This window comes from Mchenga conophoros, linkage group LG10 (assembly GCF_057382185.1).
Source record: "Mchenga conophoros isolate Kocher_MC1m ecotype Shallow Benthic linkage group LG10, M_conophoros_male_GT1.1, whole genome shotgun sequence".
Lineage (NCBI taxonomy): Eukaryota > Metazoa > Chordata > Actinopteri > Cichliformes > Cichlidae > Mchenga > Mchenga conophoros.
Genome location: NC_140535.1, coordinates 11,157,376 through 11,174,268, shown reverse-complemented (window position 1 = coordinate 11,174,268; position 16,893 = coordinate 11,157,376). Strand labels below are relative to the sequence as shown.

General features: G+C 41.7%; 2 protein-coding genes across 3 annotated transcripts in view; one reads left to right on the top strand and one right to left on the bottom strand.

The window, feature by feature from the left end:
- Positions 1-2,129: 2,129 nt before the first annotated feature.
- Positions 2,130-16,893, bottom strand: part of nlgn2b (neuroligin 2b) — a 68,946-nt gene continuing 54,182 nt past the window's right edge. The window contains exons 5-9 of one of the 2 annotated variants that reach the window (XM_085288530.1): positions 16,009-16,194; positions 13,313-13,578; positions 9,718-9,871; positions 9,046-9,412; positions 2,130-6,989 (exon numbers count right to left, since the gene is read on the bottom strand). In XM_085288530.1, coding sequence (XP_085144656.1) covers positions 6,059-6,989; positions 9,046-9,412; positions 9,718-9,871; positions 13,313-13,578; positions 16,009-16,194 — 1,904 coding nt within the window. In that variant the 3' untranslated portion in view covers positions 2,130-6,058. The remainder of the gene's footprint in view (positions 6,990-9,045; positions 9,413-9,717; positions 9,872-13,312; positions 13,579-16,008; positions 16,195-16,893) is intronic. The other variant, XM_085288531.1, reaches the window with a different exon arrangement.
- On the top strand, positions 9,963-11,439 carry LOC146565400 (uncharacterized). The gene is made up of 3 exons (XM_085290142.1): positions 9,963-10,202; positions 10,607-11,369; positions 11,422-11,439. Exons 1-3 carry the CDS (start codon positions 10,174-10,176, stop codon positions 11,437-11,439), a joined length of 810 nt encoding a protein of 269 aa, XP_085146268.1. The 5' UTR covers positions 9,963-10,173.

Here is a 16,893-nt window from a genome sequence, read left to right as displayed (position 1 = left end):
CTCTGAGGTGAAGTTAAATCAAGGCATATTGAAATGGCTCTAGGCACTTATTTGAGCAGTTATTTTGAAGCACATTTTTAAATGAACTTTGTCACAAACTGGACCACACAGGCACAACAGAAAAGGAGATGCACACAAATGCCAATTAACAAACTGCTCCTTTGAAATTAAAGAAAAAATGAACGAACTTCAACCAACCATGGTGAGTGATGTCAATACTGGCAATGATGTGAGTAGACATTCTACATATATAGAATTACCTGTCAAATCTTTTTCGAAAATAAAAAATTAGCAGACTTCATCCTCTTCCCCTATTTGGTTTTATCCAAGTCTTACTTATCTTACTATCTAAAATTCTAAAAAGTGCTACTACTTTTCAATTCTTCTGCAGATTTCAATTAAGAATTCTATGAGTGCAACATCTCTCTCCTGCAATACCCCTGGCCAAGATCACGAACACTACAGTGTAGAAAGAGGACATCAGCATTATCAGGTGCAGTGGAAAACAGGACTGTCATCAGTATGTGTCACAAATGACTCACTGGAGAGGCAGCTGAATGACACCGAGGACAGTTACACCACAGAACTGGCCACCCTGCAAGTACAAAAACACGAGACAGGGAAACAGAGTTGTGTCCAAAGTCTTTAAATAAAATACTTATGTAACCTTGAAACACCCTAAAGAAACTCAAGTAGTTTCTTGGTACCAGAAACAGAAAGGAAACAATGAACCAGAGTTTACACTCTGAAAAATATAGCTAAAAGAAGACATAAAATGCTAGGTGACTACAGATGAAAAACTAGCCGTACGCTAAACCTGATACAGGGTCACGAATGGTAATATTCATGTCCAATATAGATATATCATAATACAAATAGAATCAGAAAATAATGCTTTGCATAGTCACTTTGATAAGTTTAAAGAATACAATCAAAATGTTGGACTGGAAGAAGTGAGAAGGCAAAAGATAATGTTTTTAAGCACATTCCTTACATTCAAATTCATCTTAGATGTAGCTTTCTTACCAAACATACATTTGTTTTCTCCTGATTGAGTCCATTAAAGATAAAATTATATTTATCCACCCTGGTCTTGTAGACAGTTCTTAAAACCTACAAATGACTGCAGGACCCAGGTGAAGTTATAGGGCATGTTTGACCTGTTCTATTTTATTGTTCTAGTGGGACAATACATGCCTTCAAAAACACTAGCAACTAACTCTGTAATTTTTTCCTTTCTTTATTTTTCTTGCCTTCTTAACCCCTTTTTGAAGTTTTACATTAGTCAGATTCTTTCCATTGTCAAATTCTTTCGGCAGGAGTTCTGCATCTGTTAGCAAACATTAAGTACTGTAAGCTAGAAACTGAGCTAGCTAGCATGAAACTAAGCTAGCTTACTAAATAACTACTAGCTAAATAGCTTTTTTTGGTTTCTTGTTTTTTTTTTTACCAGACCAGAGGTTCTTGGCAGTGACTAAATCTGAAATCCAGGAATTAATTTTTACTCACTCTAACCATAGATGATCTAAAACATGGACGAAACTTTGAAGCTTTAGTTCAAAATATGAAGGCAAAGAGGAAGTGCTTTAAATTCGCATTTTATCTGAAGGTCAGCAGGTGGCTGTGGCTGCAAAAAAAGCTTCTGGTCCTTTCTATCTTGACTACTATAAACACCTTCCGGGCAAATTTATTGGCTCATTCATTCATTTTGGGTCAAACCAAATTAAAAACAAACAAACAAACAAAACTGCTCATGGTCTACTAATTTGTAAATCATAAACTGGAAGCCAATGAGAATGCAGATTTACAGTTACACCTGCCTGTCCTTGCCACATCCAATTATTTTTACAACAGTGGAAACAATAGCAGACATGCTTCTCTCCAGACTTCAAAATGGACTTCGGAAACTTCACATCAGAGTAACTAACATCTTTTTTACACTAAGGCTAAAATGACGCCATGTTTTGTCTTTCTGTAAATTAGAATTTGCCTGCTAATGCGATACTTAAATACTAGGAAGCCAAGTTGTGTTCACATGCTGCAGAATTCCTCTGCCACCCAGTGGCCAAACCACAAACACCTTTTTAGCAGTACAAACCCAGCCATGTCATAAAAGCGATGGCACAGCATTTGTTTAAGAATGTCTTTTAATGTTTTCCAGTTCAGATACACAACATACAGTGTGTAATAGCCTCTATTTGAAATAGAAATATTAACTTTAATTCTTTCAACCCCTTCTGGTCATTATGCTCTCTCACAGTCTCTTGAGCCTCAAGCAGGTTTTACTGAATCAAATGAAACAGACAAACAGGTGCAAGCCTTCACTTTACCTTTCTGGCATTAAATCTTATATAAGAAGAAGAAGATATTTGGATCGGTGTAATACTTTCTCCCCTTACCTTAAGCCAACATCAAAACTGTAGTGTAAACATGTAAACTTGGTGAGTGTGCTTCCGTTATCTGTTGGCTCGTCCAAATCCCTTGTTTCCAAAAAAGAAGGAAAAAAGAAAGAAGGAAAGAAAAACACACATTTTCTTATGCTGTGGCTAACTTAAACTCACTAACAAACAGCTGGATCAATAATCCCCAAAATTCAATGTGCAGACAAGATTGCAAAAAGGTAGCAAAACAACCACCGTGGTTACTAGAGTTTGAAATTAGACTAAAAGAATACAAAGGATTTCACAACTTCCCAATTACAGGTTATACTGTATGACAATGCCCGAGACAATGTGAGACACTAACAAGTAAATTCAACAGCATCACAAAGAAAAATAAAAAAAATAAATCTTTTTTTTTCTATTTTTGAGCATATTTAAAGAACTAACATGTTGTTTTTTCCAAGCCTCATTTCACAAATCTTCTCAATTTCCTCCTTTTTCGTGTGTTCTCCACAGCTGTTCTTTGGCTTTTCTTTTTTTTTTTTTTAAACCAATGAAGGGATTCATTTCACTCAAAAGCTGCCTTCATGATTGATGGAATAGTGTCAGGCCTGTACGTCACATTTTAGGCAAGACTATTTTTATCACAATCTATGCGAACCTGAGCCGTAGACATTCCTTTTTCATGTTCATGCTGCCCTCAACCACGCTGTGCCCATACAACCTACTGGAACCTGACCTTGAGTTCAAGGAAACAAAGGAGAATCGAACATATTTGAAAACCATGTAAGTCACCAAAACTTGCACCTGTTGTCACAAAGAAAAGATCCGGCCAGTCAGTCAAACCAAACGACAAACATAATATTTACAAATTCCAGTTTTGTTCGCTTACACTTAAAAAAATGTACAGTTTGTTTTTATGTGTTGTTGGGTTCTTTTTTTCCTTTTTTTGTTTTTTTTTTGGGTGGGTTCTTTTTTTGTTGTTGTTGTTGTTCTTTTGTCCTCGCAGCTTGCTCCAGTCCAGCGTGAGGGATGGCAGTCTGGCTCCAGAGTGTGGTTATCCTAAGCAGACGGGACATCACAAGGAAGGAGGGGGACAAGAGAGGAAGAGGACGGGGGATCCTGCTCACCTTGCGTTCACGGTTTATGTTGTGTGAGTAATGTCTGTTAAACTGGGTTTTCAGAATGTATCCTCTGCGCACTGACGGATCGTACTGTCGCTATTTTCGTCATCGGCACTGTGTTTGTCCAGCGTTTGTCCTAATGTCACTGTTTCTGTTTAGTTTGCTTTGTTTTTTTTGTTTTGTTTTTTTCCTCCTCCTCCTCATTGTCCAGAGTGTGACCCGTGTCCGTGTTGGATTGTGCGAAAGATGTGAAACGCGCATACAAGGCTCTCTCACCTTTTTTTTTTTTTGACCATAAATACATCTTATCCTTTCTCCTGCCTTTTGCAAAAGCCAGAAACATGGGACAACAAAAGAGCAGACGGAAAAAAGATAACTGTCGGGCAGTCCTCAAAGACTTTGAAGCAGGAGGGAGGTTAATGTCCAGTCACAGACAAAGACCTTATTTATACTCTTTGTGTAAAGTAGTCATTTCTTTTTTTCCCTAACTTTAAAAAAAAGTGCTATCTTCAGGTTGATTCAGAGACAGTGACTGTGCAAGCTCGACATTGCAAAAGATAAAGAGAAACAGCAAAAAAAAAAAAAAAAAAAAAGGGGGGGAAAAAAGGGGGTGGGGGTTATAAAGGCTTTCATCAGTCTTTCCTGTAGTTTTTGCAGCACAGCCTCAGTGTGTTAGGGAATGAAAAAAATAAAGAGGAAATATTTACTCTCTTTGTTATAATCATAGTTTTACACAATATTCATCTTTTAATACTTTAATACTTTCTGAAGTACCACAAAGTGCAGCTGATATTGAAACGGGATATTAAAAAGAAAAAAGAAAAGATTTTCAAAATAAAATAAATGGCAAATCATCAAAATGACAAGCTAACTTCTAGAAAAAAACCCAGAAAAAAAAAATCCAAACATGCAACAAATATCCCACACAGTAAAGTTGTTAATAAAACTCCTTAAAAAAAAGAAAAGAAAAAGAGGATATATTGAATCTGATTTCTCTTTAAAGAAGAGACCAGCCACAGTGCAACATTGAGTGGAATTAAAAAAAAAAGTTTTAAAAAAAGTGTGTGGTTCAAAACTAAAGATGAAGGGGTTGGCACTTTTTTTTATGGTAATTCCTTTTGTAAGATACAGTCAGGGTGGACCTCTCCAGGCGGTCCACTGGACGCCAGTAAAAGAGGAACTTTATCACAGTACTTGGCACCAAGAATGCTGGTAAAAACGAGATATCAGAATATCTTTTTTTTTTCATTCATATCCTTACAATTTATTAATAATACATCATTTACACTTGTGTTTTTGTATAAAAGACTCCAAAAGGAAAAAGAGAGTCTAGAAGTGATTGCAAGAAAGAGGAAAGGAATGCAGATGGATTATGTCGATGGTTTTAATAAAAAGAGCTACAAGGGCAGATGCAGAGCGAGAACGAGAGAAGCGGTTAAATGAGACAAAAGAGATTGTGGGTATGAAGATAAATAATGTAATGGATGTGATTAGAGTGTGTGTGGCCGAAATGCAGCGACTTCTAATGGGCAGCCTGGATTCCAGGTTGCATCCCACAAAGTGAGTGGGATTCAGTAATTTCCTGTACCGCCCCACAGTTGAGGCCTCAATCTGGAAATGTTTTGAAAGCAGCAGTGGTGAGTATGCACTTTTGTTTTTGGTTGGGTTTTTTTTTTTTAAAGCGTGGGCAACTTAATCTCCATGGGATGCTTTATGTTATTCAGCTAGCATCACAACCAAAGAAAAAAAGAAAAAACTCAAACAAACAAACCAGTAAATATATGTCTAATTAATAAAATCGCATTTTAAAATTAAAAAGTCGTGATTCGCCATCCAGTGGATTCCACCCCTTTTCCTTCTAGGCCCGTCAAATACATTTCACGCTAAACAATAATCCCCAAAAATCACAAAGGAGGGACAGCTGTTGGGACAGAGTGCTAAACACAGGGTGCCAAATTTCACTTCCAGATTGGGCCTTTAAAGCTGCAATTTGTAAGTTTCAGGGAATCAACGCTTCATGACAGGCAGCTTGTCGGGACATATGTTGCCTCAAACAAAGCTGCTCGCTACTGTTTTATCTTTTTTGCTAAATGAGTGAAAATGAATATTTGCATTCGGCGTTAAACATAGTTTTTACACTGACACAACAACACATGCGCAAAACAACGGAGCTACCACAATACATGTCTGACTGATTGTTGATGAGCCTGAGAACCCTCTGCGAGAGCTACAAGCTTAAAGCTGCGTGTTTGGTGGCTCTCCAAAGCACCAGATGTTGAAAGCGCGTTGACGGGGAAAAGCGGTATGCATCTAGTATGACGGTGTTTTGGCAAAGGACCTTTCTTAATCAAGTCCCCCCCCCACCTTGAGTTACGGTTACAGTTTAGAGGTATTTCACTGCTTCGTATCTTACAAACTGCAGCTTTAGTTGAGGGCTTAATGAGAAAAGAGAAAAGTAGAGTAAAGAAGAAGAGAAGGTGGAGTTTGGATGGAGCAGTTTGTGTGGTGCATCTCTGTAAGCCCAGAGTGGGGTAGCAGAGCTTGTGCCTGGTCCTATACACGGGTGGTGGAGTGTTGGTGTGGCAGAGCATTGTTGCTGTGGCTGGGGACGGGTGTAGTAGACGGGGCTGGGACAGGGGGATAAGTGTTGAAGGGGTGAAGGGGCTGCATGCTGCTAATGGTGCTGGGGATCATGGTAATGGTGTTAGCTGTCATCAGTGGCACATCTTCGGGCGCTCGCCGCAGGGCCAGCGTGTAGTCAGGTGGGCACACGGGAGGCCGCAGCGGTTCCAGGTCGCCGTGGACACCGCGGGACGGTAAGGGGGTCCCATGCTCTAGCTCCACCCTCTGCTGTTTCATCTGCAGTGACATTAGCTCCTCCTCCTGACTCAGCGCTAGGTCGTTGTGCGGTGGGGCCCCTACGACTCCCATGCCAACACCCATGCCCATTGTCGTGCCGCGTTGCGGGGAAAGTCGGCGGTGGCGTCTCTGCATGAGTTCATGGCGCTTGTCCCGCTTATAGTAAAGTGCGGCAAAGGCCAGCACGTTCAAGAAAAGAAGCGAGGCGCCGACAGCTACCGTTACGCTCAGCTCGGTGGAGTAGTCCCTCGTCTCGCTGGGGAAGGGAGGATAGCGGGGCCTCTCTGAACTGTCAGGGTCAGGATCCGGCGGGTAGGTAGAGACCACAGGGTGCCGTGTTGAGCGAGTGCCAGGATGAGGGGCCTTCCAGCGGCTGGTGCCTCCAGGTGGCAGACGGGTGGTGATGGAGTTAATGATTTCCTCGTGAAGGCTGTGGAGGTGCGGTACCAGCTCCAGCCAAAAAGCCACCTTGTTAGCGCGGTAGTTATCTCTGACACGGGGCTTCAGGCCAATATGCAAGTACTGCTTGTCCTTGGAGCTGAACTTGGTCCAGATGACCTCCTCAAATCGGTTAGGCTTAGTGTGGATGAACGTGGTGTCCTGAGGAACTGGTAGGTTAGGGTCTCTGTAAGACACAAGACACAATTATTAGGCTATAAACCTAACCTTATATTTGCTTTGATAAAGTCAGTCAACCAAAAAAAAGGAACTGATATGACATTTGAGGGTAAAAGAGCAAAGAATAGCAAATTACTAGGCGCTCTATAACCTTCAAGTGCTTTACTGCAGGTGGTTTATGCTTGTTGTTGTCATCCTTGTGCTTTTGTGTTGTCATGTACCTCCTAAAGTTTATAACCTGCCATTTTAGCTGGGATGGAGGCACAAGTCAGCAAAGAACTTGGCCTCTACAGGCATCTCTCTGAATCAGTGCAGGAGCTTAGGGATTCCAAAATAGGCACACAGGCAGAAAAAGTTGGATAACATGATGTTCTGTAGAAAACTTGTTTTGACATCTTCCTTTTGGAGAGGTGAAGTCGTGATTGTAGATGGTATTCTTTTGGGGCATTAATGCATAATGTTTTTGGGGGGGTGGTGCCTGTGGTTATCGACATAACAGCAGCAGACTGGCATTTATATGGTGATCTAGTGATCGCTCTGAGCACTTTATGGTGCTGTTTTGTATATACTTCAAGCATTCTATCTACCTCACATTCATGGCCAGTTTAGAATCACCACAAAACCTATCATGCATGTCTTTGGAGAGTGGGAGGAAGCTGTAGCACATACAGGACCAAGAGACTACATACTAGAACCTTTTTTGCTGTGAGCCAACAATGCTAACCACTGGGCTGCCACAGTTTGCAAGAGCAGTGAACAAAGCATTGATTACCAGACCTCAAAAGGCTGCATCCTGGCTGCTTGGGCAAGATACTAACCCCATGTTTGCCTACTGGTGGTGGTCAGAGGGCCCGGTGGCGCCTGTGTCCGGCAGCCTCGCCTCTGTTAGTGCGCCCCAGGGCAGCTGTGGCTACAATGTAGCTTGCTATCGCCAGTGTGTGAATGTGTGTGTGTGAATGGGTGAATGACTGAATGTAGTGTGAAGCGCTTTGGGGTCCTATGGACTAGAAAAGCGCTATACAAATGCAGGCCATAATCAATTTCTTGCAGTGAAGTCCCCTAAACTCACTGCCATGTTTATAACAATGAGTCTGATTTGCCTTAGCTAACATTTGCATGTGAAACAGTCTTACCATAATGCTGGAAATAGCAATTAAAAGATGGTAAACTGTGGCTACATGGGCTCTCTATTGATTTTTTATTGTGACAGTAACTCCTTGTCCTTCTTGTTATGTGACAACGGTACTAACCAGTGCCCTCCCCACATACAGCAAAATATGATGCTTTTAACCAATTAAGAGCATTTGCAGCATTTCAGAGCTCAGCAACGCAATGTGGGGCCAAGTGTTTTCCCCTCCAGTGGGTGTGATTATGACATAGTGTTTCACATGGTCTGCAACAATACTCAGGCAGGATGTGGCATTCAAACCATAATTAATTCATAATTAATTCTTATGGTGTGCCAAAAAACATTCCCTGCACCCCTGAACCACCAGCAGGCTGGACTGTTGACACAAGGCAGGGTCTATGGATTAATGCTGTCCTCAAGTGTCCTCAACTTCTGACCCTATCATTTAGAGAAAGCAACGATCAGTTTCCAATTTTCGGGTTTTGATGATCTTGTGCCCTCTGTTGCTTTAGATTTCTGTTCATGGCTCACAGAAATGGAAACCCAGTCTCTTCCACTGTGGGGGATTCCTCTGTGTCACTATAGGTTTTGTGACAACACCAATTCTCCTCCAAACTCTTTTAACGTGAATTTCTGTGAGTTTCTAGAGATGGCTGTGTGTGAAAATTCCAGGACGGCAGTTTTAGAAATGTCATGTTCTATGTTAGTGTTTACTGAAACTCTTGTATGCTGTGTGTCTTTCAGAATCTCAACACAGAGGACTGATCCATAAAGCTTTATACACAAAAATGTTTCATCTGTAAAATCCCCAGAAATATCACTGGGCTTGTCTTTTAAAAGTCTGACTGAGTTAGTCATTGTGTTATATGTGACAAATATAATCAATACTTTATACACAATTCATAATTCACTTGAAATTAAGTGTTATACTGACCCTGACTTGGCAAAGTTGGTCCAATATGTCATCACAACAGCACTGAGCATTACGTCATTCTTGGAGAAGTTACAAGGAAACAAGTCAGTGGCCCCCACCATGGGAATCCCAAACACATAGGGGATCTCATCTCCATGGGCAGCATCTGCCCAGTCTGGCCTCGCCTCGGTCTGACAGTGGTGGTGGAAGGTATAGAAGTAGACAGGTGACTGGAACTCAGCGTGGAGTTTGGCAGTGGCGACAGCTGGGGCCACCCACTGGTGGTCTGTGAACAGAGCCAGGAGGGTCTTCCTGCGCATGTCGCTGTTGTCTCTGTCAGCCCAGTCTGTGTACATGAACTTTATGGTTTCCCTGAGGATATCTTTACCTTGGAAAAAACAGAAGTTAATGTGAGCATTTATGCCATGATAGAGTCCATGTTTGTCTGCGACATTATGTGGAAGCATGTAAGGCTGAAATCTTTTAGATTTTTTGGTCAAAACATGTTTTTTGCCACAGGAAGATTCCGAAACATAATTTACTGTGAATACTGTTGACCAGCCTGGCTTACGAAGGACTGTAGTCGCTATTCACAAGCAAATCGATGTCATTTTTATAAATGCTTAGTGCTGTTGACAACATTTAGAAAGAAACACATCGTAATAGTCTAGAAAAATAGGGATAGGATCTGACCATCGGGGTATCCATACAGATTGTCCACAAAGTTGGAGATAGTATAGTCAAATGAGGCAGCTGATATTCCATCTTCTCCTTCACTGTCATCCACAAACTTCAGGCCCTCTCCCTGGTTGACACCCAGCAGTATGTCGTAGTTGAGGAACTCGCCCTGGTGTCACGACAAACACACACAAAGCATGACATACAAAACAGAATGGAGCAGTAATGCTTGTCAGGAATGTATTTATATAGTATAGGTTAACCCGTTTAGCCCCACTGGCAACAATTGTTGCCAAAGTTTATCACTGTCATTTTCGACTCACAATAAAAAATCTCAAAGGTACTAATGCAACTTTTTCCACTTATATGCTAGTAGACAACTTAGACAAAGGTTTTGATTTTTAAAAAATCGTTTCCAAGTGCTTCCTATCGCATGACATCATCTGCTTCCCGCTCTTTCTGGCTGAAGACATGGCGGATGCAAATCATCCTGGAAAGAGGTAATTTTCATAAATTTCTTATGACTTTCCCCCCAAACATATTTATAATTATTTAATCATTCAAGTCTCTAGAGTAACCCTCCCCAAAAAAATTGTACCTAGGATAAATATTTTTTTGTTCATGGGCTTATTTCTGTGAGTGGCAACAAAAGTTGCCAGTGGGCACATAGCATGTCGCTAACTAAAGGAAAACACTGTCTGCAGGATTGCTCCTAATTTACTTATTTAAAATTGTAGAATGATGTACAATGGCTCATTTTAGTCCTTTTAGAATAATTCCTAGCTAAATAAATTCACAGGTATTCAAGGCCTCTGTGTATAGGATTTTTATACATTACCATACATCATTTTCTTGCTAGCTAAAATTCGCTTGCTAGCTAACATGTATGTTGTCCTTTCCTTAGGTACACCGTAGCAGAGATCCTGGCCATGCTGCAGGACTCTGAAACTGTGGCGGACATCACAGTTGTGCCTGAGTCAGAAATGCACGCACATGACACAGACTGTGACAGTGACCAATCTGATGATGAGGCCACTGGTGACCATAACCGCCTCCCATCAAGAATACTCAAAGGTGAAGGCTTTCTACCTAATTCGGACATGCAGCTGCCAAATCCCCCCGATGATGATCCTGGGTGCTCATCCTCAGTGAGTCAGACAGAGACTAGAAAGGTCAGTGGCACAAATGAAAATGTGACCAGTCAGATTGTTGGGCCCATGCTCCACAAAACTAAGAACCAAGACAGGAAATTCAAAAAAATCAAAATTGCGGCCAAAGCACCAGCACAAGCCAACAAAAAATATCAGATCCCTCGCTATGTCCCCAAAGAACATGATCCTGGCTTCACATCAGATGATCCAGTGGATATCTTCCTCACATTTTATCCCAAGTCCCTCAGAGATGTCACACTGGAAATGTCCAATCTCTACGCTGAACAAAAAGGGAAAACGCTCAACCTGACTGAGGATGAACTTCTTACATTCTACGGTATTCTGTTGATCAGTGGATACAACACAGTCCCAAGGCGGCGTCTTCTCTGGTCAGACGATTGTGATGTCAGCAACAATGCTGTAAAAGATGCCATGCGGAGGAACAGGTTTGATGAAATTATGTCTTTTGTTCATTTAGTAGACAACATGAAGATCACAGCTGACCCGTTCTTCAAGGTGCGTCCCCTTTTTAAGCATCTAAATGACATCAACAACGCAATCCCGATAGCAGAACATGTGGCAGTAGATGAGATGATGATTGAGTATTTTGGAAGGCATGGGTGCAAACAGTTTATTAGAGGGAAGCCTATTCGTTTTGGGTATAAAATATGGAGCTTAGCATCCTCCTCCAGGTTTGTCCATCAGATGGAGCCATATGTAGGAAGCCACACACATCTGGTGGAAACTGGACTTGGTCAGGGTCCAAGTGTGGTTCTTGGCCTGGCAGAGAAAGCTGAAGTGCCACCTGGAGTCAAGTTTTACCACGACAACCTCTTCACAACCCTGTCCCTGGTGGATGAGATGACCCTGAGAGGCTATGGCAGCTGTGGCACGATGCGACAAACTCAGCTCCATAACGTTCCCTTCACAGCACCCCAGACCTTCAAGAAGACACCCAGAGGAGATGCTGAGTATCTGGTTGAGGCAGAGAAGCTGATTGTAAGGTGGAATGACAACAGCGTGGTCACCGTGGTGTCGAACATGGAGAGGGAGTTCACCGAAACTGAGGCGAAGAGATGGAATAAACAGAAGCGGACTATGGACAAGGTCAGACAGCCCAAGTGTATCCAGGACTACAACACACACATGGGAGGAGTGGACCTGCATGACCAGTTTGTCAGCCGCTACAGAGTCAACATCCGGTCCAAGAAGTGGTGGTGGCCATGCTTCAGCTGGGCCCTGAACAGTGCCATGGTGAACAGCTGGTGCTATTACAGGTACACAAGGCTGTATGTTATTTAGTGATATCACAATCGAGTTGGTGATGTTTGACTCGAGGTCATCGCTAGTGCTCTTCGGTCGACAAGAGCAACAGTGATGATATCCAGACCAACATCACAAACTCAAGTGTGATATTGCTTTTACAGAACATTCTACATATGGGGCATGACGTTGTAGAAAGGATGAAACGATGCACATTCATGCATCTATCATGCTTGTTTTGTCATTCATTTAGGTCCTGGAAAAGCGGGGAGAAGGATCTCCTCTCCTTCCAGAGGCTGGTAGCCCAGACCCTCCTCCTGCGCCATGGAACAAAGCCAAGTAGGCAGGGCAGAAGATCTTCAATGGCGGTGGCGATAACTGATGCCACCAGGTTTGATAATTTGAACCACTGGCCCTGCAACACTGGTAGCAGGTACAAGCGATGCAAGAACTGCGGCGGACGCACATCATTTGCGTGTGGAAAGTGTGATGTGCCACTACATGTGGAGTGCTTCAAGAAGTACCACACTGAGTAGAACATGCATGAAAGATGATGGAATGTATGGGAAGAAATATGTTATATATGTATATATGTTTTTAGAGGTTCTAAGAAAAAAATGTTTGTTGAGTTTTTGAGTATAAAAAAATTGAGAATAAAGAAATCAGTTCAAATTGTTTGATGTTTTGAATTTTATACAGGGGGAACCTGAGGCTCCACCTTTTTGTTATTATTTATTATGACTATATTATTATTTTGTTCTTATTATATTATTATTATTACTTCTCTATTATTATTATTAGGTGACATTTGACCTAGTGACAAGCTGTGTGACTACTGGCAACAATTGTTGCCAGTCATAAAAATGCTATTTTCTTCAAAAAAAAGTACAAAATGGAAAAAATAAATACATAACATGATTCAGAGGGACTCAACTGATAAAATGATATGCCTTACAACTCTGAAAAAAATCTGGGCACAAACGGGTTAAATAATTATTTCATCCTCTGCTGAATTTGTAGGTTTGAATTTCTGATTTTATGTGATTTTCATTATAATGGAGAAAAATGAAATTGAAAAATCAAAGTCAAACTGTGGGAGCCAGAATTCTGTCTGGCGCAGCGGATCAAATACTTTTTGATATTCTGTCTCTCACAGTATCACACAGTGTACGGTAATTGAAGAATTCAAAGCCGACCTGCTGCATGAGGATCTCAGGGTCATCAGGTACCACGTCCCCATCTACCACAGGACCAAAGGCGATGTGGTATCGGGCAGGCTGGATGTCTTGGTCCACCAGCTCCCTGAAACTCTTCCTACGCAGACAGTCCACCAACTCTGCATTGTCCCCTGTGGTGCAGCCAACCTTCTTGGCCAGGATCTTGGTATAAATCTGCGGTCGGTAGTTCACCGACCAACTGGAGATGGCTGAGCCACTCTGAGCAATGGCCCTCTGGAACAGCCCTATACAAAAACACAGTCATATACACCAGATGTATTAAAACATACAAACACTTATTCTCCATCAGCTTAGCTGCCCCCCCCCCCCCCCCCGACACACTCTTGCTAGCAGCTGATGGTGTCTTCAAGGCCTTACGTTAGGCCTTGAAGACACCAAGGCCTTGAGAGCACGTTAAATAATGCATATGTTAGAGGAGGAGCAATTGTAGAGTATTACAGGGGCAAGATGAAGTAGATATCCTGCTGCACTTCTTAGCTGGAGAAAATCTTTATGAAGACCAGAGTAAAAAACATGAAGTGTTTCATTTACATGCAAAGAGAGACAGCAGCAAGAAAAATGGTGGCAAATCTGCGCACGGCTTGTTGGATAAAGCAAAAAGGACAGAAAGAGAAAGAAAACTGCTCGCACTGTTGCACCGCTGCACTGTTATGTAAAGTGGCTTGCTGTCCCTCTGTTTTATCTGCAGATTCTGTCATTAATAATTAAGCCCCCCCATATTCTGCGTGTGCCCCGCCCCCGCTCCTCTCCCTGTGAAATCAATTAAGAAGCCTCTCAGCTGCAACTCCAGCGCCTCATCTCATCTCTCCTCGGCATACGCACACACACACACACATGCAGACACGCACACACTGTACCTTTAAAAGCTGTTCAGCCTCCAACTTTTTCTTGACTTTGCGTTGCTTCAGCCTGCTTTCAAAATGGAGTTGGGCTAATCTATGCAAAACAACCAGTTGTGTTTTTCTGATATTGCACCCACTATTAAACCTGCCATAACACTGACCTACAGTCGCGTTCTACAGAAGAAATTCTCAGCAATGCACAAAGCACATAAAGGAAAGTGTGATCAGTGTTGATGTAATATATGTGTTTTCAGTGGAAAAAGTATATAAAGTCTGTGAGCCTCAGTGTTCAACCTGGAAACCTGGACTATCAAAGTATCCATGCAATATGAGCTGGTATTATAGGAACCTTAAAAAGTTAGCAAATGACCTCCTGACTTTTTTCCTGACTCAATCCCTTGCATCAACCGAGAATCTGCTTCCTACAGTATATGCAGTATTTTTATTTGTTTAATCCGTCCAAGATTAGTCTCTCTGCGTGAAGGTTAACAGTTTAGTAATATCATAATCTGAATTCTTGGTAAGTAATGAAACGCTATTTGACTTCTCAGCTCCACAGACCAAAATCATAGAGAGTATTAATGACAGAACATCTGGCGAGAATTTAGAGATCCGCCATTCAAGAACTAAACGGTCCTTTTCTACTAATGAGGTGCAGATGCTAGTGCCTAATCCAGAACCTGTTATGTGGATGGTTACAGGTCCCACAGAATGATGAATCTAAATTTCAAGTTTCAGGCTCAAATCATTTTCATGGTTTGGGGCTGCATCTAGACACTTGTGTTGGGGGGCTTGTCAAAAGTGATAGAATCAGATTTTGATCCACCATCCTTCAGAAAGTGTGTACTGCATGGTACTGGCTTTAATTTTCAATATGAAAATGATCCCAAACAGCTAACCCTGGATAGAAAAACACCACGTGGAACACTATCAGTCATGGATTGGCCTCCCCAGATCCTGGACCTCAACATTATTAAAGCAGTGTTGGACGATCTTGACAGAGAATGGGGGGGGGGGGGGGGGGGGGAGGCAGCCAAGAGCCAAAGAAGAGCTTTAAATGTCCTTCAAGAAGCCTGGAGAACTATTTCTGAAGATGAATTAAAGAAATTACAGCAACATATAAAATAAAATGCTGGATGTCTTAAGCCTTATATAACATTAAAAGCACATTAAATAATAAAGTACACATTTATTACACAAAGCTTGCACACAGGTGCATCTTAGGCCATGCTTATGACCATGCTTCCTAGCAACCACCTATCAATGGGCTATGTTTGGGCTAGTTTATGCACCTATAACACATAGTAAAAGTTTAGATTCACAACACTATATGTAACTCTGTAACATTTAAAAGCCCAATTTGACAGAAAAGTGATGAGAAGACGCACTCATTCATCTCAGTGCTTTTTCAGTGACTGTAGTTTCATGTGGAATGATGTTATTTGGAATTATTAAAGGGTTTTTGTCCCAAGGGGAGTAATGGTTTTTAGAGCAAAAACCTACTGTCTAAAACCATTTGTCAACTCCAGAACTCACAACCTTGTTTTCTTTCAAATTACTTGATCTTTGGAGTTTTGTCCTGCTTATTGAAATAATACCATAGTGCCCCAAACTGTAAGTGACTCATCTCTGAATCCCTTTCTTCGTGGGAATAATACTGCAGTGCATTTTTATCTGCTTTAGGCTTTTCACTGAAAAGCACCAACATGCTCTGTAAAGAAATACATTACCCACACACTGTCCTGAAATATTAATCCCCTTTGAGTGGAGTATGTGACTACTAATCGGTCAAGGACAGGAAAAGAACCTTACCCTCGGAGTGGTGGGAGAGGATGAGAAGGTTCACACAGGCGGCACCAGCTCCAGAGCCAAAGATTGTGATTCTCTCTGGGTCTCCTCCAAAGTGGCCGATGTTTTCATTGAGCCAACGCAAGGCTTGGATCTGGTCCAACAAACCATAGTTCCCCTTAGCAGACTGATCCCCGGTGCACAGAAACCCTGCAGGGCAAATTAGAACAAATACAGACAGGAAAAGAATGAAAAAACATAGATTTTCCCAAATGAAGGATCAGGGCCCGATTTAAAGAGACGGGATATGTGTATATCTTTTTCCGTGTCCCACACAAACAGAAGATGGCATCCTGTCATTGTCAGGAACTTCTAAGCCTCCAACTCACTTCAAGTCTGTGGAGATTTCACACAGAAAGCTTGCCAAATTACTCATTTTTAATACCCACGCTGAAAATACAACACAGTTAAGAGAACTTGTCAACAGAGAGAGGAGGAGAGCAACAGAAGGCATGTTTCACCTACTTCCAGGACACACATTTACACAGTTGGTGCACACCCACAACAAGATAAAATAAACTGAACAAAATGCCACACACAAACACACACACACACACACACACACACACACACACACACACACACACACACACACACACACACACACAGCTCTGTTCTTATGAGAGTGAATTAAAGTACTTTACATGTGTTTCAAGCAGCTTCACTCCGTAACAAATGTAGCATTTCAAATTTTCCACTGTTTGGATGACTTCAATACCCGTGAAACAACTAAAAATTATTTCAGTTAACTGCACACTTCTCAGAGCCGTGGCTGTAGAGGTGGAAGATATACTGAAAAAGAAAATCGTGTTCAAGCATGTTCACCCGACTTTGATTTAGCCAAGTCTG